Source organism: Barbus barbus (assembly GCF_936440315.1).
Source record: "Barbus barbus genome assembly, chromosome: 12".
Lineage (NCBI taxonomy): Eukaryota > Metazoa > Chordata > Actinopteri > Cypriniformes > Cyprinidae > Barbus > Barbus barbus.
The window spans coordinates 9,290,967-9,316,999 of NC_136740.1; the positions used below are offsets into that span (position 1 = coordinate 9,290,967).

Sequence of the window (26,033 nt, forward strand, 5' to 3'; positions counted from 1 at the left end):
TATATAATCCAGTTCCTCTCGGACTAAAGAAAATATATATATATATATATATATATATAGATATAGATATATATATATATATATATATATATATATATATATATATATATATATATATATATATATATATATATATATAGATGGTGTTCTTTCAACACCGAGGCCAAGTTCATAAGGGTCTCATTTCAACCAGCTGCATTAGATCACAATTTGCTTTTTGTTGTTCTATTGATTACAGCATGGCCTACAGTGCTTCCTGTGCCCGTTTAAGAAAGATCCCCAGGGAGACTATTCACTCCGTCAGTGTAACATCATTTGAAAACACTTAGAATCAATTGAGCCCAGTTTGAAATTGGATAGTTTGTGCCTGACTTGTGGGTAACCACTTTAAAGTGTTGTTTGCCTCTGTGTTTAATTGATTAAAATAATAAAAAAAGAGGAAGCAAAGAAATAAATATATAAAGCACTGGTATACAGCAGAACAAAAGCACATGGCTCTCCCATTATAGTCTGCTCGAACTTCTCATTGAAGTTTATGACAGCCAGGTAAGTGTATGCCACCAATGCTGTCATAACTCAAAATGAGAATCATTAATCATTAATGAATCATTTTTTTCTGAAATTAGGTGGCCCATGAGAGTTTGAATGCTCCTGTTCTTGCAAGCACCATGTGTGTGGTTTTGGATATTTTGAAGTGGGTGAGCTTTATACGAACTTCTTTCTGAATGTGTGCGGTACTGCCTTGTTCATATACATATGTGTGGCAGGCCCACTTACAGAACCAGTATTGTAATATTAACCTTTGGGGTTAATTTGCATGACCGTTTCAGTTTTACACTTTAGGTAACATTTAAAATCTCAAAATTGTGGGAGAGCTGGACGACCTATTGGAAAGTGGTCATGATGATTTCGCTGTTTTCTTGTAGGCTGCAGTTATCTTGTGTCCTATCATGAGTATTAACGTGCTTGCATGTAGTTACCTGTGCCTTTTGTGATGTTAGATAAATGGGAATTGAATGTCTTTGCCAATGGGTGACTATAGGAAATAGGCATGTGCCAAAACTGCTTCTGAAAGTCACAGTTTGCTTTTCATTTATAAAGTGGATCTTTCTCAGTCTTTTTTCTTTATGTATATTACCTCATTATAAACAAAATATTGACTTCAAATTGTGGATCATCAGGCATATTTATGTTGGAGAGATGTTAATTGTGATATTGCGTTTTACGCATGGTAAAAGTGGAGAGTAAGCAGTTAGATTTCTGAAAATCGATAGACATCTGCACATTAGGTGATAAAAGACAAATAAAAGGACCAGCATGGGTGACGGAAGCCCTTTTGATGAGCTTATGCAATAATGAATTTGCTGCTTCCACCAACACATCTTCCCTGTATACAGTTTTATCATATTTGATCTGATGAATATTTAGCTGCAAAATTTTCTCCCTGAATCCCTGCTCTCTTTGAGAGAAAACTTTAAATGTATATTTTTGCATGCTGGTAAGGTCCTTGTAGACGGGTGGATGTAAAATATGGATGTTGGAAAACAAGGGGAGGGAGGAAGTAAAAGAAAGTATAATGTACCAAAAAAAAAAAAAAGGAGCGTATATCGTTTGTTAGCTTGTGGTGAGTGGTTGACTATATGATTGTATTATTTCTAGATAGCTTTACAGAGCAAGGTACCTCGTTGAGCTCCATTCAGATGCCTTACCACAGCTCCCTAGCTTTTGGAATCGAATCAGAACTGGAAAACTGCCAAAGACCTCATTCAAATGAAACCTCAGTGTGTGGATGTATTTATAAATCGATTTTTCACGTTTGCCCAAAGATTTATACATTTGGCATCGATCATTGTTGTATTTCGACAAGCTATCGATGTCTTTGACATAAAGGCGAAACGCTCCTAGAACACGTCCCTGGACGTTGGCTTTTGTGTTTAACACGAGTTTTTGAGCAGGTGCCCTACAGGACCAAAGATGGACAAATGTTTGAATCCAGCTCCCACAGTTCCCAATGAAAACTGATCTCTAACTGTGTGGTGGAAGAGTTTTATTTGACAAAGGAGTCAGGCAGCCATTTAGTGGGTTGTGACGACCCAAGTGAGATCAGTACAGAAAAAGCCACTATGTATAACCCCTTTAGCAGTGATGTGGACACTATTAAAAGTGTAAGTTCTACTTTGAGAGACAATTAACTTTTTAGGACTGATACGGTGTCGTCTAGTTACTATCTGGCTCATTGGACTTGAAAGTCAATGTTATCAAACTCAGTCGGTGTCTTTGAATTTCAGATCATTGCAAATTTTTCTGTCTGTCTTCCTTGTTTCCTTTTTTCTTTGGACCTCCGGTCTCTAATTGTACGGGTTTTGTCACCATTTCTGGTGTATTCCAGCTTATGACTTCTTCCTTACTGGGGAAAAACAGAAAATGTAAGTTCAGAATTGTGTGGTCATAGACCCTTTTATGATTGTATTATCTTATGGAGAAAAAAAAAAAGATGTGTACACACACATTAATACAACTCAGGTAGCTTTGTAGAGATTTGATTAAAATTCAATATTTGTTTCATACGGTTTGATAGTGAATCCTTTGTTAGTACCTCATGAGCTTTTGTGTGTTTTGTTGGTAAAAATGCTGTTATTGAATTCCATGAGATCCTTTTCAACCATGTCACAGTTAATAGTCAGTGAGGGGGTGAACAATTCATAACCTTTACACCAGCATGTCTCAGTTTTGCATTCTTCACAAAGTCCTAACTTGATTTGATTAATTTAAACCTCACGTAACTAAAGGAATCGTTTTACATATGTTATGATAAAAGTGTTTGCTACAAAATTCATTGCCTTTTGATGATCAAAAATGTCTTAAAGCTTGAAAAATAGGTTTTCAAGAACAAGGCAACAGTCTGTCTCAAAATTAGAATTATAGTGATAATAGACTCCATGTCCCAGCACTGAAATTTGATATTTAAATCAATACAATTTGGAAATCCCCCGAAGTCGCAGTGCTTCTATAAGGCTTGGCTGTGAGACAGGCTAAGCAAAGACGTGTGACGAGAGCCAAAGTTCTGAGCTGGAATCAGTTTTGCCTTTTAAAATAAAATTATTAGGGTAGAATAAAATGCTGATTCCAGGTAAGTTATGCTTTCAGGTGGATGATTTTGGTTTAGGAGCCCTCCAAGAGGCCCACTAGTCTCTCCAACTCTCTTGCTCGGTTTCATAATCCCACCATCTATCACCCCCTCAACCAAAGCAACAGAAGAGTCATTTATTACTTTCTGAATAAGGCTGATGAGACTATATGAAATATGTAGTGGTCTACAGGCTTGTTCAGTTGTCTTTGTGGACTTTAAACATTTCCTATGCATTTTTTTTTTTTTATAAATGTTTGGTTGTTTACGATTTAAATAAAGTTGTACCTCTTTGGATCCTGTATTTGTGGTGAGTGTTTTTACTTTATTAAAGTATATGGAACAACTAAAAACAATCCTAACGCCCCCCTTCAGGTTGCGGCTCACGGCGTTTTGCTGTAAATCTACTGATTTTTGTAAAGTAATTTTAAGAATAATTTATTAGTTTGTTTCAAGTGGAACACTTGCTGAACTGAAGCAGCTTGTTTACATGATTATCCATATATCCATATTGTATTATTAACATTTTTATGCAAGTAGTCTGCTACACTTGTACAGCTCTCACTGATTTACATTACAAACTATCAGTATTTTCGTTCTTTTTGGTCATACAAATATTAGCTACTGCACCAAATTGCATTTATTTTATATACTTTAGCTATACAAAAACTCGTCTGCTTCTTGCAAACTGGAATTTGTAATCCTCTATAATCAAACACTACTTTGAAGTGCAAACAAATTTACTGGAGCCTGCACCATGAAGCCGGATTAGCTGGCTAGCCAGGTATGTTTCAATTTAGTTTGCACCAATCCTGGGTTTTAGGTACCATGAAAGTGGCTTGGTTTTTATCAGTGTTAATTGCCGGAGTAATTTACACTCCACAGCTAACCTGCTCCAGGGCTGGTTATGTTCTGGGTAAGAAATAACTGAAATTGGACTAATCAGATGTCTGACACAAAAAAAAAGTCACTCCCCCAGTTTAGCTTCCTCCAAATTAAAGGTCTCTATGTAGTAAAAAAAAAAAATTGACTGGCTTTAATGATAATCACTATTTATTATTTTATATGGTTAAATTATATGATTTATATTATTATTTATCCATTATGTCTTCTGTGTAAATGCATTTAAATTCCTCATATTCTTCAATCTCTTAACCTTTAGCAGAAGTTTTGGATCTCGCTTGCTGTCTTGAGAGAAGTGAATCACACTTGCTCTGTGTTGTGATTGCTCATGTGCTCCACAAACTCAGGATCAAAGCCTGTGTTGACAAAGGAAGTTGATGATTAGCATCACGGTACCAACAAAGCCGGATTGGAGTGATTTCGTTGTCAACTCCAAACTAATTCTGTAACTCTGAATTTGTTCATCTACCCGCACATGGCAGCGTCGCAAGCGCTGTGAGAGAGGACGGAAGCACGGTAAGCGCGGAGGTATACGAGCTAGGCTAAGGGCTAACCCCACAAGACCAGCTCTTCCAACACTCATGCTCTCAAACGTTCGCTCTCTGGAAAACAAAACTGGACTTAATTCAACTCAGTCGGTCTACACAGCATGAGGCAAGGGATTGTTGTGTGTTTGTTTTCACCAAAACATGGCTAAATGACAACATCCCAGACTCCGCCATTCAGCAGCACGGGCTAACCAGCTACCGAGCGGATAGAGATTCATCACTGTCTGGTAAGACCCGCGGAGGTGGCTTGTATGTGTATATCAACAAAGACTGGTGTAACAATGTATTATCAAAACACTGTTCATCGCTGGTGGAGTTTATGTTTGTGAAGTGTCGACCGTTCTATCTGCCGCGGGAGTTCATGGTCATTGTTATTGTTGCAGTTTACATCCCCCCCGTATGCAAACGCTAAGGACGCGCTTCGTGAACTGTACAGCGCCATCAGCAAACAACAAACAAATAACCCTGACGGCTTGTTCATCATAGCCGGTGACTTCAACCACACAAACTTAAAGACAGGTTTGCCAAAGTTCTACCAACATGTGAACTTTGCAACAAGGGGACACAACACACTGGACTTTGTTTACACAACAGTAAAGAACTCTTACAAGGCTGTACCCCGCCCCCACCTCGGGTACTCAGACCACATCACTGTTATGCTAATCCCAGCATATAGACACTTCTCAAACTCGCCAAACCGGTTCAAAAGCAGATAACAGTATGGCCAGACAATGCCACCTCAGCACTGCAGGACTGCTTCCAGGACACAGACTGGAACATGTTTAAAGAGGCAGCCACCTACAACAACCACACAGACCTGCATGAGTACACTGAAACTGTGACTGCTTACATCAAAAAGTGCACTGATGATGGGACAGTCACCAAGACCATCACCACACGTGCAAACCAGAAGCCACGGATGACAGCAGAGGTTCGTGGGCTGCTAAAGACCAGAGATGAAGCATTCAGATCAGGAGATAAAGCAGCCCTCAAAACAGCAAGAGCCAGTCTGTCCTGTGGCATCAAAAATACAAAACGGTCATACGCTCAAATAATCAACAATCACTTCACAGACAGCAGAGACACACGGAGCCTGTGGCAAGCCATTCAGACCATCACTGACTACAAGCCCCCGCCACAGGCCTGTGATGAGGACACATCCCTCCCCGATGCACTCAACCACTTTTATTCACGGTTTGAAATGCAGAATGACACACCTGCACAAAAACTGCCCACACCTCCCAACGACTGGGCACTGTCTGTCTCCAGCCGACGTAAGGAAGACCCTATCTAGGATTAACCCAAGCAAGGCTGCGGGACCTGACAACATACCTGGCCGTGTTCTGAGAGACTGTGCTGCACAGCTGACAGATGTCCTAACAGATATCTTCAACACCTCGCTGAGCCAGGCAGTCGTCCCCACGTGTTTCAAATCCACAACAATACCGTCCCATAGCACTGACTCCAATCTAGGGATATAACGGTATGAAAATTTCTCATCACGATTATAGTGACCAAAATTATCACGTTATCAGTATTATCACGGTATTGTTAAAATGTGCTGATGTTCAAAAGTACCGATACATAAATCACTTCACCAAGTTTTATACTTAAAAATCAAACAGCAAATAAAATGACTTTTTGTTTGCATAATCACTAAAACAATAACATTACCAATGAGGTCTGGATTTTAAATGACAACTTGACTGACAACAGTTTAATAGCATGCTCAAATAAATAATGTAAATGTTCAAATAAAGCTTTGAAAAAGTTTCATATAAAGGTAAACCTAATATTTCAGCCTTTAAAGAAAAGAGTTAAGTCAAAATGATAATTGATTAATAAGGGGAAGGGGAGAGGGGAAGTGGTGTGTGGCCAAGTATGGTGACCCATACTCTGAATTTGTGCTCTGCATTTAACCCATCCAAGTGTACACACAGTAGTGAACATACACCCGGAGCAGTGGGCAGCCAATGCTGCAGCGCCCGGGGAGCAGTTGGGGGTTCGGTGTCTTGCTCAAGGGTCTCACCTCAGTTGTGGTATTGAGGGTGGAGAGAGTTTTGGTTATTCACTCCCCCCACCTACAATCCCTGCCGGACCTGAGACTCGAACCCACAACCTTCAGGTTACAAGTCCAACTCTCTATCCACTTATCTGCTCCATAAATAATTCTATATAGCTTATCTGAATTGTTTAAATGTGTAGAATCCACATAAGCTTGTTTTTCATCAACCGGTTAAAATTTACAGCCGGGCATGCAAATTTGGTCCGTTTTTTGGCCAGACAGAAACTGCACACAGACAATGTAAATAAGTGTCTGTAAATCCACTCTCTGACAGCAGGTGGCGCTTTATACGGAAAAGATGAATTACAGCTGATTCCCGTGAACTCCGCGAACAAAGCAGTATTGTTTAAGAACACTTCCTTTAGGTATTACATGAAGCTTCTTTTCTGAAGACCTTCAGAGGTACATTCATATAATTAATTCACTGATATATTCATTTGTATAATTCCCTCAGCACTCTATTAAAACCTCACAGCTTTTCCGCCCTGTTTTCACTCAGAATGAAACTACTCTGCTGCCGTGTGCACGTGAGACTGTTACACTCTGCTTTATGCTGGACCGTATTTATTTATCGTGAGATGTTCAGATCGCGGTAATCAAATACGGTTTTAATGATAATTAAAATATGAAACGGTAATACTAACCGTGGAGAATTTTATCATGATTTATCAAACCAGTAATCGTTACATCCCTACTCCAATCATGATGAAGTGCTTTGAGAGGCTAGTCATGCACAACATCAAAACCAGCCTCCCCAACACACTCGACCCCCTCCAGTTTGCATACCGTCCAAACCGCTCTACGGACGAAGCAATTTCCTCCACCCTCCACCTGGCTCTTACCCACCTAGAAAATAAAGACTCCTATGTTAGAATGCTGTTCATTGACTTCAGCTCGGCATTCAACACAATAATCCCACAACAGCTCATAAATAAACTAAACCTGCTGGGCCTTAACAATTCCCTGTGTAATTGGATCCTGGACTTTCTAACCGGAAAACCTCAGTCAGTCCGTGTCGGCAACAACACCTCGAGCTCTACCACACTGAGCACAGGGGCCCCACAAGGCTGTGTGCTTAGCCCGCTGCTCTTCACACTGCTGACCCACGACTGCACTGCCAAGTTCAGCTCCAACCGCATCATAAAGTTTGCTGATGACACAACAGTGGTAGGTCTCATCAGCAACAACGATGAAACGCACTACAGAGAGGAAGTGGCACAGCTGGCTGAATGGTGTGGCACTAACAATCTGTCCCTCAATGTGGAGAAGACAAAGGAGGTTGTGATGACTTCAGAAGAAACTCCGTTGACCACCCCCCACTGACCATCGACAGCTCGACTGTGGAGAGAGTCAGCAGCACTAAATTCCTGGGGGTGCACATCACAGAGGATCTCACCTGGACCACCAACACCATGTCACTCTCCAAAAAGGCACAACAGCGCCTACACTTTCTCCGCCGGCTGAAAAGAGCAAGTCTCCCTCCACCCATCCTCACCACATTCTACAGAGGCACCATTGAGAGTGTGCTGACCAGCTGCATCACTGTCTGGTACGGGAACTGCAGTGCTGCTGACCGCAAGACCCTCCAGCGGACAGTGAACACAGCTGCAAAGATCATCGGTGCCCCTCTCCCCTCCATCCTGGACATCTTCCTTACACGATGCTCCAGCAAAACCAACAGCATCGTGAAGGACTCCACCCATCCCTTCCACAGTCTCTTCCAGCTCCTACCATCAGGAAGATGGTACCGAAGCATCAGAGCCCGCTCCGCCAGACTGCTCAACAGCTTTTTCCCCCAGGCTGTGAGAGCCCTGAACTCAAACCACCCCGCCCCCCTCTGAAACCCCATGCAAACCCCTAACTGCTGAAACATGGACCACCCCCAACCTTACCACACCAAAGAAAAAACTGTATGGAACTTTTTTTTTGTGCAATTCGAAGTGTGCTACACACAGGTGAGTGGGCCTGTACAAACCACCTGTAGTAACACACTCTCCTCTATGTGCACTAGACACTTTACACACACTGCTGCGTGTACACAATCCCACAAAAGACTAATATATGCAATATATGTATGTTTACATGCTCCGGCACTACAAATCATCCTGCACTGTTCCCCAACCAGCTAGCTACTTGACTCAAAATGTCTCTCTTTGCACATGTACAGTATTTGTGAAGCATTCGTATAGTTTGTATTTTTTATCTTCTATTTTTTAGTTTGTATAGGTTAACTAATATATATATATATATATATATATATATATATATATATATAATATATTTATTTAGTCATTTAGCAGACACTTTTATCCAAAGCGACTTACAAATGAGGACATAAGAAGCAATCAAAACCAACAAAAGAGCGACAACGTGCAAGTGCTATTACAAGTCTTGGTTAGCCTAACGCAGTACAGATAATTATTATTATTATTGTTATTTTTTAATAAAAAGACATAGATAAAATACAATTAGAATAGATAGTGCTAGAGTTAGAGGGTCAAGTAAAGATGGAACAGATGAGTTTTTAGCCGTTTCTTGAAGATTCTTGCCGACGGCCCCGACGCATGTTGAATCGGGCAAACTGCAGCCGATGTGAGCCCGACGAGTGGAACACACCAAACAAACTAGCCCGACCATCGCTTGGAGTGTCCTGGCCTTTATGAATCACACGTAGGCATATTTGAGAGATGATCGTAAGATCAAATTTAGGATGGTTTCTGCGCAACATTTTATAAATGATGCCCAGAAAGCGGTGTGGATATATTTACACCATCTCTGCAATTCGGCACTCCAGCATTTTACTTCTATCTGATCTTGACAGACTGAGTGAAGAAACCTGAAAAGATTCTCAAAGAATATGGCGGCCCAGAGCACGGCTGACTGTTATGTAATCATCATGGACATTTTGAAGGTGTCTAACAGCCAGTACAAGTTTTCTGAAAAGTTCATGTTGGCAAGTTGTTTTAAACCACCAAAATGAACTCCAAAAAGACTGTACAAAATAATGTTTTTTTCTAGTTTCACTTCACAGAGCCTTGCCAGTGCACATTTTATATTTCTCCTTAAACACAGTTTGTATGCACTACATTCAATGAACTACCACCTTGTGACTGACCATTAATAAGGTAAATAAAATACATTATATCAAGTACATACAGTGTTATGCGAAACTTTGGGAACCCCTTGCAGAATCTGTGAAAATGTTAATAAGTTTAACAAAATAAGAAAGATCATACAAAATGCATGTTATTTTTTATTTAGTACTGTCCTGAATAAGATATATTACATAAAAGATGTTTACATATAGTGCACAAGACAAAACAATTGCTGAAATTATTCAAATAACCCCCTTCAAAGTTTGGGAACCCTGTGTGTGGTTACCTGGATGATCTACAACTGTTTTTGTTTTTTGATGGTTGTTCATGAGTCTCCCCTCCAGCACATAATTGATGTAAGCAACCTCAGGATGCTGTATATGCTCACAGGAACCAGATGAGTCCTTTGCACAATCTGATTCTGCTTTAGCCTAGATTTAAACTGCTGATTTTGTCTGGCGAATGACACTATTACCCCGTCTAAATACTGTAAAGCTGATATAAAGCCACCCAGCTTTATTTCAAGCCGATGTAAAGCTGCTTTGACACAATTTGCATTGTTAAAAGTGCTATTCAAGTAATATTGACTTGACATTTGACAGCTGAAGGGAGGCATTTGAGCCCATCTCTGAGATCTGTAGCTTTTATTTGTTTACCTTAATGAAAGAGGCTGCAAAAAATGATCTTTCCTCTGATAAGTGCTTAAAGACAAGTCTATGGTAACTGCTCTTTAAATCACTCTGTGAAATATGTCATCCTGTTTAAAGAGTACTATCACAAGGAGTCTTTGTTTTGTGTAAATTACTTAACAAAAGCCTCTTAAGGCCACCAATGCTGTTTGAGGAATGGGCGTCTCCGCATACCAACAGCTCAAAGGTCAGAGCTGGGCGGGGTGTAGCCCAAAGGTCAGCTTGAGCCTGCAGGAAAATGTTTGTTGTCTGGCAGATGGGACCGAGCTGGGTGTAAACAGTGATAAAAAGGGGTTATACTGGACTGGAATGTTTAGTTCAAAGACAAAATAATTTGCAGTTTGTTTGTTAGTCCATTCCAGTTTGTATGTGTAATCAAGTCTGATATTTGTCTGATTCGCAACATTCTGGCAGCATTTAAGTGAGTAAAACTGTTTATAACCGTCACAAATTCACAAATTTCTATTCTTCCTTTTGTTGTCCACAGACCAGGGTTAATCAACAAACATCTGCCTATGGCAGGGGTTCCCAAACTGTTTTGTCAGCCAACCCCCCTGAGATTTTAAGCTAATATCTCAATTTATCAACACATTTACATGTTCACTGTTGTCTTATGTCGGTTAATAGCCACATGACAAGTAAACAAAATATACTGTATTAACTTGAACTGCAATATAACATTTCATTCATTTCATATGAAAATACAGTAACAATGCAGTATAGGGCCCAATTCTCACTATTAACTAGATGCTTATTAGCATGCCTATTATTAATATATTGGCGGTTTATTAGTACTTATAAAGCACATATTCTGCATCCCTAATCCTACCTAATACCTAAACTACCGTACTAAATATTAATAAGTGGCAAATTAGGAGTTTACTGAGGCAAAAGTCATAGTCATTGGTTTGTTAATAGCGAGAATTGGACCTTAAAATAAAGTGTGACCAATGCCTCATGTCTCATATTTAACAAATTGGTTGCTAATTTGTATGCTTTCATACTATCTGCTTTTTTAGGGGTGTGGTTTAGTGAATTTTAAAGGGATAGTTCACCCAAAAATTTAAATTCTGTCTACTTACTCACAATGTCTTTCCAAACCTGTAAGACTTTTGTTAATCTTTGAAACACAAATTAAGATATTTTTGATGAAATCCGAGAGCTTTCTGACATAGACAGCAATGCAACTACTACGTTCAAGGCCCAGAAAAGTAGTAAGGACATCGTTAAAATAGTCCATGTGACATCAGTGGTTCAACTGCAATTTTTATGAAGCTACGAGAATACTTTGTGTGCAAAGAAAACAAAAATAATTACTTAATTCAACAATTTCTTCTCTTGCGCGTCAGTCTTCGATGTGTGTTTATGAGAGTACCATGACGTATGCGTGTGGTGCTGCTGACGCAGGGGACGGTGTTGCGGTCTATGGAGGGTCAGAAAGCTCTTGGATTTCATCAAAAATATCTTAAATTGTGTTCCAAAGATAAACTTGCGGGTTTGGAATGACATAAGGGTAATAAATGACATTTTTTATTTTTGAGTGAACTGTCGATCTAAAGCTTACTTTTTTTTCATATAACACCACCTAGTAAAATAGTTACAATTACCCATGAGATCAGGTTTAAAATATTGCTGTTCCCCATTTTCATGTTCCATTTCATTTTTAATTTATTTGCTTTACAACAACTTCACGAAACCCAAGCCTGGGACGTCAGTGTTTTTTAGGACAGCAAGGGTTGCCACAGCTCAGATTCACTCTTCACATCTATATCATTCATCCTCAGCTGCTCCTACAAAATCCCAATTTAACCTTAATTCATGAAAAAGCATCGATATGAATGAAGAACACTTGCTCAGCTGTATATATTATAATAAACCAACAGCTGACCCTGCATTGGCATAGTATCGTTTACTTGTACATATGATTCTAGGAAAAAAAAAAAAGTACAAACATGACGGGCCTCTTGGGGAACAAGAGCTGCATTTGGAACTAGCGTCAGATGGCTGAAAAAAAAACCCATAATGGCTTAAAAAAGAGCTCTTTTTTCTTCAAGGCAACATTGACAGCACATCAGATCAGTGCAACAATGGGGAGAGATGTGGGTGGGAAAAGAGTGGGTGTGGGGGTAGAGAGATTTAGCATAAGAAAGACCCAGCATGAGAAAGGTGATGGGCCACCCTCAGGAAAAAGGGCAAAAAGAGGAGAGACCACACATGAAAGAAAGCCGACATCTGTCCACCCACGCCAGAGACGAGCCTTCACAAATCAGGACATTTATTTGAGACTTATGCACCAGTAGAGAAGAAATCAAGTTATACAACTGAGATATTTAAAAGCTACATTTTTAAGAGTTTTTTCTGCCACAACTGATGTCAGAGACAAGTGTCCATGATTTTATGCAAGTTAGCTCTAAACAGTGACCTCTGGTCCATTGATTTTTGACAACCACATGATCTCTCTCATCGCGATATAAGGGCCCCATGCAGATTTTCAATCTTACTTTGCAGAAATAATTTACTCATAATCTGTATAATTTCATATATGGCAGTGTGTCACTGACCGCATAAATGTCACACCACTAATACGTGTAAATAAAATTTATTTATAATTTCATAGACCCCAAAACACACATTTCTAACAGACTGCGACAGACAACCGTGTCTTGTTTTTTTTTTCCCCATCCATCATGAGTTGCTGCAGCCTCATAAATAACATTTAAAAAAAAAATGTGTTTGTGCATGTTTTTGGGGGTTCGAGTTAGTGGAATCACTTGCGCTGTACTTGTGTAAAGGAGGAGGGGGTCTGTATGGGCTGTACAGGCTGGGATGACTGGAAGGGAAGTGGTTTCTTATGGAGATCAGGGGAGGAGGGGGAGTTGACAGATGGGAGGAGCTGGTTCCGTTTGATGATCTGTAAGGCCAGCTGTGTGTTTCCTGCGGAAGCAACAATCACAGTTTTAAACGATTACTCAAAAAATAAATTGGTCTGAAGTGACAAATGATAGCAGGTGAGGAAAGGTGTCTGGCCACCATTTCCCAGCAGTCCCTGTCTAATTACAGTCTCTGTGCGTGACTCACCGTTCTGAAGTTCTAAGTAGACTCCCAGTAAAATGGCTTCTGGAGGAATCTCCTTAGTGTTCACCATTGAAGCAGCCTTGGAAACGGAAATCAGAAACAAATGTTTTGAAGACGATGTTTAAAGCACTGCATCTATCTAGTGTCCAGAGAAGATAATTGCATTGTTGTCATTTTATGTGTTAAAATTTGACAGCTTCACATGAGAGGAGTGTTTACCTGATGGAGGCACTTGCGGGCTTTCTCGTACTCACTCCTCAAGCAATACGCACTGCCCAGGTTGAAGAGCATTGTGGCCCGGGCAGAACTTACTGAGCTGGGGTAACACAAAGGTGTCTGTTTCCCTGCTGCAACAAACCAAAATTAAAATAAATAAATATGTATTAAATAAGACTACATATTGTCTGACAAAAGAATTTGATCTTTTTAATTATAAAATATCTTAGTAGAATGTTAGTAATGCTTAAAGCCTTTATGTATAATGCATTATAAAAGTAGATTTAATGCATTAATTATGGCTTGTACTGCACCTTATAATGCATTGTACAATCTTGTGAATAATTGTAAGAACAGTTAATACATTATAACACTTATCAATTCATTGTTACACTACGCAGTTTAAATTTGGTTATAATTATTTACGACAAGATATAATACCAGTAATTATAATGCATTATACCCTTTAATAACCCTTTATAATGCATTGCACATTAAGGCCTTTAAGTAAATTGTTACCATATATATATATATATATATTTTTTTTTTTATTTTAATTCGGAAATGTTCAGACATGTTCATCATCTAAGAGGACTTAACTTATTTAAATAAATGAATCCATCCATTCATCTAAGAAATCAATTTAAAATAGTAATAATAATAATAATAATAAAACCTCACAGGACTCCACAGGCTCCAGATCTCCTTTATCAGAACCTGTCAATAACAGCACAGACATATGTTAATAAGCGGACATCATGTCCTTTGACATCTGTATGTTTTGATCATGAGTTCATTTTCATACCTTGGTCTTGTTCGCTGGATGAGACGCCTAACGAGACGTCAGTAACGTTCTCCGGGTTGAGATGTGCAATGGCATCAGAGATTCTGTCCAGAGAGATCAGGGCTTCAGCTGCATATAGGTGACCCAGGAACCTGAGAACACAAGCACCACGCAACTCATCAAAAATTGAGCTGAATACATTATTTAAAGCCACTTCCCATGACAAAGACTAAAGCTAAACTGACTGCTTTACATTGTGTATTGCCCACTTAGTCTCAGCTTCATTTCTGTCTGGGAAATCTAGCTAAAACCAACCAAACATTTACAGTAAGAATCACAATCTGGAATTCCAGGACATTTACAAAATAGCATTTGCTACAAAAAATAAGGTAACTTTTTTTTTTCCCAAGGACAAACAAGAGTGGTGAGGCATAGGTAAGATTTTTTGTTTAACAGGTTGAACCAAACATTAAGCATCCCATCACTCAGGGTTGGCCATTTTAGGAGGGCAAATATTTGCTGAATGTTATGAGTGCAGGACCTATAAAAGGTATAAATCAGCCAGAAAAAGAGAGACAGACTCACTTGAGCGATCCTGACAGCTTTGTCTGATGCAAGAGCTTTTCTGCATGGTTAAGAGCCATTAAGTTGTCCCCAAGAGCAAGAGCCACATATGCACTGCAGGCTAGAATTGAGCACCTGCGAGGAAAGAGAGACCAAAGAGAAGCATGCTGATGAAACAGTTTTCAACACAAGTACAAAATTACTTCATGGTTTTTAGGGGACTCTTCACCTTATTGAATAAAAAAAAAAAAGAGAGAAACACTCTTTGTATGAATCAGTGTACAGCAGCCATAACAAACCCAAACACAGGAAATGTGTCAACTGCCTCACAAATTCAGAGATCCGTAAAACACCTTCAGAGGTAGTAAGGGTATTGGTATTTGTTTTTAAAATAAAATTTAAGACTTGAACACCTTTTTTTAACCTGCATAAATAAAATTAATAGCATCCATACAGAACAAACCTATACAAACACAAAATAATTCATGTATCTCACATTCTTTTACTTAAAGTATTTTCCATAATGTCATTTTTTAATATCTGAAATGTGCTGTGACTTATATTTCAAAGCGACATAATGCTATTTAAGTCAAGCTTGTGAAACATGCACGTATTTGGTGCCAATATACCAATATGATATAATCCAATCAATTGTAGTGTTTACATAATAGCCATCAATATGATCTCTAACATGTTATTTTACCAATATTAGCTGAAAACAAAATTTTGCAATGCATTCCAAAGACCAGGGACAAAAATGTGTCCGATGTAGGACTTTCTTTGGTGACCATTTAAATGTTTCCTGTCTGTGGATCTTTACTGTGTGATACAAAGAACTATGGAAAGCAATCATTTACATAAGGTAACATTTACATTTATATATCTTGTGTGATCCGGCGGCCCACTAAAATGAGGACACTCCCATCTGGTCACTTGAACTATGCCCAGATTTTTAAAATTTTAAAATTTTGACAACAGCTGTGTTATGTCAGGTAATATTTTTGAATTAAAATCAGTGAAATCTTTAATGTCTGCTGAGGTTTAAGCCATGATTCTTGCAGAATGAGAATGAGTTCAGATGAGTATTATTTTTCATAACAGTCCTTTTGTTTGCAATTTGTTTAGCTTTTAAATTCAGTCTTGATGTGAACAGACCATAACAATCGCATTAAAACTTACTTCAAAGAAAACTAATTTTGAACACAATCTTTGCTCAAATTCCTAAATGCCAAGCTTTGTTACAAAAACCACATACGAGGGTAAGAGTGGGAAAAAGAAAAGACGGGGAAACTCTGAGTGGCTGCCTGCGACACAATAGCCTGTAGGATTCCAGGAAGAGCCCTTTGAGTAAATGGAGCTTGTGCTCGTAAAAGTGTCAGTGTATCAGGGTGTCAGTACAGGGTCAACACAATCTACACACCACACCCCTTCCCTTCACAGGGAACCACGTCCGGCCAGCCCTCCGGAGCAGACTGTCCCGCTGGATCAAAGATGAGGTGGAGGTGGGGTAGAAGGTCTAATCAATTCCTGAGGCAAAAGTAATGTGAGTGAATGGTGAAGTGGGTGCATAAAATAAGAGAGTGGTAGTGGGCTAGCCGGGGGAGGGTTATTCACAATTATTTGTCTAACAGGTTAACTGACTTTACTTTAATTTCCATTCTAATTAGCAATTGTTGCATTTTCTGTTGTTAATACAGTGTATTGAGTGGATTTAGCCAAGACCTTTTGCCATATCGATATTTTGCATATAGAAGAGAACCAAATTTAGAGAATCCATTTCTAAACTATTATGCGCATATTAGTGAAGGGAACGTAAAATGGGACTGGCTTACATATGCTGGCTATGTTTGGAATAGCATAATACCATTTGTGAGTAAATTTGAACAGAACACATAGTCTGAACTACTACACAAGGCTCTTCTTAACCAGTGTTATGATTAAACCGCAAGACTTATCAACTTTCATTTATTCTTGGCTCATAATTTATACTGCAAAACAGATTAATTAATACTGTAAAAACATATTTTACTAGAAATAACTGGATGTGAAAATGTAGCCATTTATAACAAAATTAACATGCTGAGATCATGTTAAAAATGTAACATGCCACTGCTTGAAATTTATTTTTCTGCTTTACCGTTTATATATATATATATACATAGCTAGCCGCCGGGAAGTGGATCATCGTCACCCTGGAAACGCAGCTCTCCCAATCAACGACAACTGAGCTTAATGAGCGGCACACCTGCCGCTCATCACAGCCACCCTTTAAAACACGGAGAGAAAACACACTAGGGGAGTTGGATGGAGGCTTCATGAGGGACCGAACTAACGCGTGTTTTCTCTCCCCTTACAGAGACAGACTGAGACCCCGGCGAGCTTCACTTCTCACAGACACCTTGCTGCTCAAGCCACGCTGCACCATCACCACACAACGTCACTGCACTTTAATGTTTGTGTGAATAAATCACCCTCCGGGGTTAATTCAGCTACAACTGTGTCTGTGCTCTCATTCACCCCGATACATATGGTGGATAATGCAGGCAAGACGGAGAATGCAGGCAAGACGGTGAATTGAGACACAGATCACTAATGCCAGGTTGTTTGTTTCTCTGTCTCTCGCTTTCAGGAAGTCGCTCTCTCTCACGCGACGATGGAAGAGATAATCCGCCGCCTCACCGAAGTAACTAGCAGCATCCGCTCGAAGGCACCCGGCACACAGTAAGCAGGCCAGTGGTCCCCGAGGTTGTGCATGAGCCCATGCCCAGCAAGCCCCAGGGCCCCCCTGTTCGTGCGTGGCTGGCCGGCTGCATTCAGCATCGTGCGATCCCTACCGCAGCCCCCGGCCGGTTAGTGAAAGTAGACGGCAAGACAATACCAGCAGTGCTTGACTCAGGCAGCTCGGTCACGCTAGCCCAGCCCTCTGTGGTCAAACCGTGGCCGGACCAGAAGACAGCCCTACTCATCACGTGTGTACACGGAGATACACGGTACATCCCAGCCCACACCGTGCATATCTCGACTGAACATGGATCCTGGCCGGTAGAGGTCGGCATCGTGGCGGATCTGCCCGTCCTGCTACTGCTGGGGAGGGACTGGCCTGGGTTCGACCGCCTTCTGTCCGCCATGGTACAGCCGACCGAGAAGACCCGGTTACCTCGGAGGAGGGCAGCTCGGGGACCGCCCGCCAGACAGACGGCGATGCTGGCCACCAAAAGCGAGAGGGACGGTGAGTCACTTAATCAAAATTCGGCCAATGTCTATGCTGATGTCTTCCAGCAGGTGACGACAGGAGGCTCGTTTGCCCATGAGCAGAAGGAAGATGAACGCCTCCGACACTGCTGGGAGCAGGTCCGTCGAGTTGACTGCGAGGACCGACTTCCATCGCCGCATCCCCTCCCTCACTTCGTCATTAACAATGGCCTGCTATACTGTGTATCCCACAGGCGGGGGGAGGAAAAACTGCTGCTGGTAGTTCCCCGGACCAAGACGGAGACGGTCATCGAGCTAGCCCACTCTCACCCCATGGCTGGGCATCCGGGAGTGATGAACACAGTACAGAGGATCCAGGATCGTTTTCACTGGCCGGGGCTAGATGGAGAGGTAAAAAGGTTCTGTCAAGCTTGCCCTACCTGCCAAAGAACGTCTCCTCATCGTCCTCCCCCCAGCCCACTAATTCCGCTGCCTGTCATAGAGGTGCCTTTCGAGCGGATCGGAATGGATCTGTTAGACCCATTGACGAAGTCTGCCCGGGGTCATGAGCACATTCTCGTCATCCTGGACTACGCCACGCGCTATCCAGAGGTCATCCCACTCCGCAAGGCCACCGCAAAGAATATCGCCAAGGAGTTGTTTCTTCTCGCCAGCCGGGTGGGAATTCCGAAGGAAACACTGACTAACCAGGGCATTCCGTTCATGTCCCGGGTAATGGCGGACCTCTGCCGGCTGCTACAGGTAAAACAGCTGCGGACATGTTTACCCCCCGCAAACCGATGGCTTGGTGGAAAGATTCAATAAGACCCTGAAGCAAATGCTCCGCCATGTAGTAGGCACGACTGGGATCTCATGATCCCATACGTGCTGTTCGGAGTAAGGGAGATACCACAAGACTCCACGGGATTCACACCCTTTGAGCTGTTATTCGGAAGACAGCCCCGAGGTCTATTGGATGTGGCCAAAGAAGCTTGGGCGAACCAGCCTAACCAGAACTGCAGCCTAGTGGAGCACGTGCGGGACATGAGAGAAAGGATCGACCGGGTGATGCCCCTGGTCCGGGAGCACCTGGCCAACTGAACGTCAGGTGAACTGGACGTCAGAGGCCGAGCAGGCCTTCCAGACCCTGAAGAAGGCCCTCACATCCTCCCCGGTCCTCCACACCCCGGACTTCAGCTGTCCCTTCGTCCTATACACCGACGCCTCCGGTACCGGTTTGGGAGCAGTCCTTTCCCAGACCAAGGACGGAAAGGAGCATCCCGTGGTCTATATCAGCCACAAGCTCTCCCCCTCCGTGGAAACAATTCACTGTTTCCGCGTATGTATATATATATGTATATGTAATACTGAACATGTTGCTGTATATATATATATATGTATATGTAATACTGAACATGTTGCTCACGCGTCACACAAAGAAAAAAAAAAAAAGAATGGCCCTTTCTGAGCTGGCATCACATAGGAAATGTGATTTACTTACACAGTATTTTTGTCTTGTTTTCCAGTACAAAATATCTAAACATTATTTAAAAAAAGAAAAAAAAAACATTTACTTGAGAAGGAAAATGACACTGATAAATTTAAGAAAACTTGCTTAATGCTTAAAACAAGAAAAAAGAAAATCAAAAAGGAAAGCATGTTTATTTTCCCTACCCCTTTGGCAAATAGTTATTCTTGTTTAAAGCATTAAAAAGCTCTAACATGTTATTAATGCAATTCCTAATATAACATTTTTGTTCTGAATTAAATGTTTCTTGATTTAGGAATGTTTAGATATTTCTACTGGAAAACTGACTTAGAAAATCCCTTTTTGCAGTGTAGTGGCTAACAGCATTTGTCACACTGAGTCAAATCACATGTGTTTAAAGTCATTCAAATAATCTTCAGGTCATTTTTATTATGTGTGAGAAATTAATTCAAGAAAAGCCTCCTGTAACCTCACCTGAGATTCTCCACCTCTTGCTTTCTCAAGGGTGATGAGGGGGCAGCAGGAATGAACTTGTCTCCCTCTTGAGTCTTCCCACTGTCATAGAAAATTTCAAACATCACCAGATTATCTTAAAACAGCGTCATAGTGTTCTTTAATGTGTTCAGCAAATTCAATCTTCTCCTGTATTCAATCTAGATTGGGATCTGTTATTGCCAGCACTGGTGGTGCATGCATGTTTTTACATGTACCTGCAGGCATCGCTGGTCTCGCTGCCGCTTTCTGTGCTGCCTGACTGACTGCAACTCTTAGAGCCACTGTCAGGTTTGCTGTCATGCTGTTGGTGCTCTGGGAGCAGGAGCAAAGCGTTACGCAGACAGATCGCTGCAAACTCCATACTGGCCACTGGGATTGCTGCTGACTGGCCCTCACTGCACACAAACATTTACATTACATTTACATTTATGCATTTAGCAGACGCTTTTATCCAAAGCGACTTACATTGCATTCAAGTTACAGTTTTTACATTTTATCAGCTCTTGCTTTCCCTGGGAATCGAACCCATGACCTTGGCGTTGCTAGTGCCATGCTCTACTATTTGAGCTACAGGAAAGCCAAACATGTGTGTAAATGCATTTTAGCAAGCCAAGTGCATCAGAAAGACTTTTTAATTCGGCTAAAACCTAAAAGGCATGATGCATCTCTCAGAAACCACTTAAAGATTTAAAATGATACTTCTGGTAAGAAAAGCACAGGATGACACCTTCTGGAGACACTGCGACATTACAGTATTTTCAGCCATTGGAAATGTTGCAATGCTCCAACCAGCCAGACAATCTCACGCTGCTACTTTTCTAACATCATTATACTACACTAGCAAATGTCAAGGCCGAGTAGATTGAATCACCCTTCCTCACCTGTAAACGGTGTTTCGTGTGGACTGTGATGCTAAAACAATCTTGCGATGATAGCCCTGCCCAACAACAGCCTGCACAATCCCCTTTTTACTGGGTAAACCTTTTGTTTCCTGCTCCGAGCTCTGTAGGAAACAAAAAAGGTCATAAATAAATACATCACCATCTGAAATAATTATAGTGTAAATTGTTTTGGTGTGGAAAAATTGCTGGCCAATTTTATACTTGGGTGTCATTTAGGCATTTTATGGGATCAGGCCTTAAAACATAAAACAAATATACACTCATTCAAACATTTGGGGTCAGTAAGATTTTTAAATGGTTTTGAAAGAAGTCTCTTACCAAGAAATATAAGTCTCTTAAGTTCACCAAGACTGTACTCATTTGATCAAAAATCACAAAAAAAGTGATATTGTGGAATATTATATTTTTAAACTAACAGTTTTATATTTAAATATATATCTATATATATATATATATATATATATATATATATATCTATATATATATATCTATATATATATATCTATATATATCTATATATATATATATATATATATATATATATATATATATATATATATATATATATATATATATATAAAAAAAGTAATTTACTGCTGTGATGGCAAAGCTGAAACAGCCATTACTCCAGTCTTCAGAGTCAAATTATCCTTCAGAAATCACTCGAATAAGCTGATTAGATGCTCATGTAATATTTATCATATTATCATTGTTGAAAACAGTTGTACTGCTTAATATTTTTTGGAAACCATGATACATTTTTTCCCCTCAGGATTCTGTGATGTGTTTCTTTTCTTTACACTTTCTAACTAAAGTATTAATTTTCTTGTTTAAAAAAAAATCTTACTGAACCCAAAACATTTGAACGATAGTGCAAGTGTTCAACCTGTTTGAGAACACCAAGGGTCTTTCATTCTAAATCTGAATTACACGTGGGCTATTGTCTGTACCCCCTTATTAGCTGTGATACAGCATTCTGCGAGCCTCAGCCACAGTCGAGGGTTGGAGTGATACACCTGCACCGCCTCCATCAGACACTCAAACGCTGCCAGCGGTCGACCGATATGAAGTAACTGAATCCCACAGTTATACAGCAGCTCATAGCGCTTATTAGCTAACAGAGCACACATGGGGATGCCCGTGAACTTCTTAGCTGCTGTAGGAAAAAAATTAATAAAATGTTAAAAAACAAGAATACAAAATATTCATAAATCACCATTTCTTAAGAGTTTTCAAAAATCTGCATATAATCTATTATCATACTGAGAAGTATGGTGGTCTATCACAGATTCTGCTGTATGATCTGGCGTTCTAATTTCTCTTACCCTGCCCATTACTGCCGTCACCAAGCTGGGCGCATATGTGGTCATTTTCTTGAAGTGCTTTTTTAAAGTAAAAAAGACCCAGGTTGTGCTTTCCCATGGCAAAATGGATACAACCGAGATTATTCCAGAACATACATCTCACGCATTCACCTTTAAGCGGGAAAAAAAAAACAAACCTGAGTAAATATATAGGGTGTATTTTGCATGCCTAGTACCACTTCTTGGAATCAAAAATGAAAATTGTGTACAAATTGTGCTCAGATTGGAATGAGGATCCTTTTTTGTTTGTTTTTTGAAGCACATATGGGTGGTTTTTAACTGTGTACCTGTTTTCAAGGGTCCTGGATGCTCGGCGATATTTGAACCGTTGAGGAGTTTCACAGCTTTACGATAATTTCCCCTCAAATACTCAAAATTACTCTTCAGGAAGAGTGAAGGCGCAGACTGAGGGAGAAATGTGTAAATACAGTCAGCCAACAAAAGCTACATTACAAGTGTATTACATGAGCATGCGTCAATCTACTCACATTTCCAGATGTGTTCATCACAGATTTGATTTCCCGTTTACAGGCCTTAAGTGACTTCATCTGGATGTAGGCTCGTACTTTATACTGCAAACACACATATCCCAAACAGCTCAGTTGCTAGACTAAATTGCTAGTTGCTAGCTGATCAGTATACATTAAAATATTTTAGATTCAAAGTTAGCTTTCTTCAGCTTAATTTAGAACTAATTAACAGTGCAAATATATTACAAACCTTTATTATTTCAAGTTATATTAAATCTGTGTGCTGTAAATTGGCACTAGGCACTGATCTTCAACATTCATTATGCTCACTGCTCTTACCTGGTGCATCTTTGATTTAGCTGCCTCGATCATAGCTGTGAACTCTGCTTTCATAGAAGTAGATTCCTTATTTGTGCTGTTGGTGCTCTGTAAATGACACATGATCCAAAAGGTTAAGAGTCAAGAGAACAGCATCTAGAGCAACAATTTATCATCTCACAAAACTGGCATATTAACCCATTCTTTACTTTCTAGAGCTTGGCCTGGTGAGCCAGAGGCCTAATTTTACAAACACTACAATCCAAAATGCTTTTTATCACTTTGGCAGACCAACATATAATAAGGTACACTTCTGTTTAAAAGTTTGAAAGCAGTAAGATTTATATTTGATAGAAATTGTCATTTATTAAGCAAGGATACAATAAATTGATCGGTAACACTTCACATTAGGGAACACTATTAACTAGTTACTTCCTAGCATGCATATTACTAGCATTTTGGCTGTTTATCAGTATTTATAAAGCACATATTAATGCACATATTAATTCATATTCTGGATCCCTTAATCTGACCCAACACCTAAAAATACAGCATACTTACTATCAATATGCAGCAAATTAGAAGTTTATTGAGGGAAAACGCTTATTGAGGGGAATATGTGTTCCCCAATCTAAAGTGTTACCAACTGTTCAAATGTGATAGAAAAATGTACGTTACAAAAACTATTTTTTATTTAAGAGAAATTATGTTCTTTTGAACTTTGTTCCTTAATAACTCCTTAAAACCGTCAGACATGTTTCTTCAGTACTAGGTCAGTATATTAGAATGATTTCTGAAGGATGTGAAGCATATGAAGAATCTTGAAGACTGGAGATGGAATACATTTGGAAATATATTAAAATAGAAAATGATTATTTTAAATTGCAATAATAATTATTTATTAATATTTAGGGTTTTACTGTTTGTTTGATCAAATAAATAGCCTTACTGAGCATAAGATGCTTTTTTTTCAAAAAAGAAGCACAAAAATAAACAACAATAAAACCAAAAACAAATGAATAAATAATTAATAATCTTACTGACCCCAAGCTTTTGAAAGGAAGTAAATTTGGTACGTTACATAGCATTCTCATGGTAAATAATGCTAATAGAGATAACTACAATATATCTTTTTATTACAGATGTAATAACACCTGTAACAACACTTTAAAAATTCTAGTGAGAACAAATGAGACAGGGTGAAACAATCAAAAATAAAAATCTCTCACCTCTCCTTTGCCATTTTTGCTGTTCCCATCCTTCACAGTGAGCTTCTCCAGCACCGCCAACAAGTGCAGTGCCTTCTCTGGCAGGAAGGTGAGCAGGTATAGATCCACCAACAAGAAACAAACGGCCTGAGCAAACTTTTCTTCTAGGACAGAGAAACCCATCAAGCCATGCCACACTATTGCACCAGACCAGTTAAAACACTTCATACTTTTAGTGCTAGTCCAAGTGAAATAAAAAAAACCTCACTGCTCAACACTGTGCAAGAAATTTTCATTTGCATCCTGAAACATACCAAAAGGTTCAAGAAACTGGTAGAGCTTCTCCCCGGTGGATATAGCTTCTGAATACTGTCGCATGTGGTAATGAATCACTGCTTGATTGTAGTAGAGGATACTGTTCTCAACATCATCCAAACCATCAATATCATCCACAGCTGTGTGCATCTGCAAACAACATTCAATTAGCATGATCAGTACTCCAATGACAAGGCTTATGATAATGAGAAAGATTTCAAACCTGATTCTTCAAGGTCATTAACGTCTGCTTCAGGGTGCTGGTTGTTGTCTGCCCACTTTTATAAAACTCAATGATCGCTTTATTCATGGTAATCTTGTAGTCCTCTTTGTTAAGCTCCTGAAGGCTGTCGAGATGTTTCAGGGACTCATCATAGCTTCCAGCCTAAAGAAACATCTCGTTATAACGTCAACAATGACAGCCGGAAACATCCATGGACACAATCACCTGCTCAGATTATAGTCATTTACCTTAAAAGCCTCAAAAGCATTGGATGCCATCTCCTTCTCCTGATCTGAGATCCCAGGGGAGGAAATGCTGTCATGTTTCATGTCACCACCTTGATCTTGAGATGTAACAGATGCAGATAAGTGACAAATGACAGCATTAACCACCATATATGACAAATTGACTAAATATGACTAAACTTTCAGAACAAATATACTTTGACCTTTGCAATCGTAGCTAAAAGAAAATGAATTCAACAACCTAACTGTCAAAAAAAGCGAAAATCTTAATGTTTAAAAGCATTGCAACACAAACCTAATTGACAATGTATTGCATGTAACGTTACAATCATCGCAGTTAGCTATCTATTTGGGTCTCTTTGCTCATTATTACCCAAATTACACATTTTTAACCTAATAAGATACATGTATACGAATATAACTACTAAATAAGTATTTGTTGCTGGAAAATCATCTGTTTACATTCAACAGCTGCAGTGTTTATCAGACTGACTGAATATTACACACTCCGCTCACCTGAGCCCGTTTCAGCCATTCCCTCAAATGTATGGACGTTAACTCACTTTTACCAGAGGTAAAGAAGTAAGTTAATTCCACTATTTGAATATCCAGAGAGAAAAGTAGAAAGTGTGTCTCTCCACTGCAGATTCAGATTCCGCCATGAATATTACCCACAACCGCCGCGCGAGTGTTATTTTTTAAACCAGCATGTATGTACGCGATCGCCACCGAGCGGTGTGGAGGAT

General features: G+C 39.8%; 1 protein-coding gene across 6 annotated transcripts; it reads right to left on the reverse strand.

Moving 5' to 3' along the window:
• Positions 1 to 12,101: 12,101 nt before the first annotated feature.
• LOC306878304 (CCR4-NOT transcription complex subunit 10-like) lies at positions 12,102 to 25,974 on the reverse strand. Of its 6 annotated transcripts, none has more exons than XR_013784942.1 (19): positions 25,804 to 25,953; positions 25,291 to 25,385; positions 25,043 to 25,204; positions 24,819 to 24,969; positions 24,526 to 24,665; positions 23,318 to 23,404; positions 22,997 to 23,080; positions 22,796 to 22,913; positions 22,470 to 22,619; positions 22,095 to 22,300; positions 21,124 to 21,245; positions 20,458 to 20,637; positions 20,222 to 20,302; positions 15,088 to 15,201; positions 14,524 to 14,654; positions 14,395 to 14,435; positions 13,722 to 13,849; positions 13,506 to 13,581; positions 12,102 to 13,361 (listed from the first exon to the last, which is right to left on the reverse strand). XR_013784942.1 is itself a non-coding variant. In XM_079430565.1 (19 exons), exons 1-19 carry the CDS (start codon positions 25,820 to 25,822, stop codon positions 13,195 to 13,197), a joined length of 2,247 nt encoding a protein of 748 aa, XP_079286691.1. In that variant the 5' UTR covers positions 25,823 to 25,974; the 3' UTR covers positions 12,102 to 13,194. The 6 variants fall into 6 exon arrangements, 5 of the variants coding, with proteins under 5 accessions (XP_079286691.1, XP_079286690.1, XP_079286692.1 ...); XM_079430565.1 differs by having other exon boundaries at positions 14,400 to 14,435; positions 25,804 to 25,974; XM_079430564.1 differs by having other exon boundaries at positions 14,400 to 14,435; positions 24,526 to 24,668; positions 25,804 to 25,960.
• Positions 25,975 to 26,033: the final 59 nt, after the last annotated feature.

Coding starts and splice junctions, on each gene's coding strand:
- LOC306878304 (XM_079430564.1), bottom strand. Junction 24,669..24,818: donor CCAGTTTCTTGAACCTTTTG/GTATGTTTCAGG, acceptor TCTCTGTCCTAG/AAGAAAAGTTTGCTCAGGCC. Junction 15,202..20,221: donor CAAGAGGTGGAGAATCTCAG/GTGAGGTTACAG, acceptor CTTTCCTCGCAG/GTGCTCAATTCTAGCCTGCA.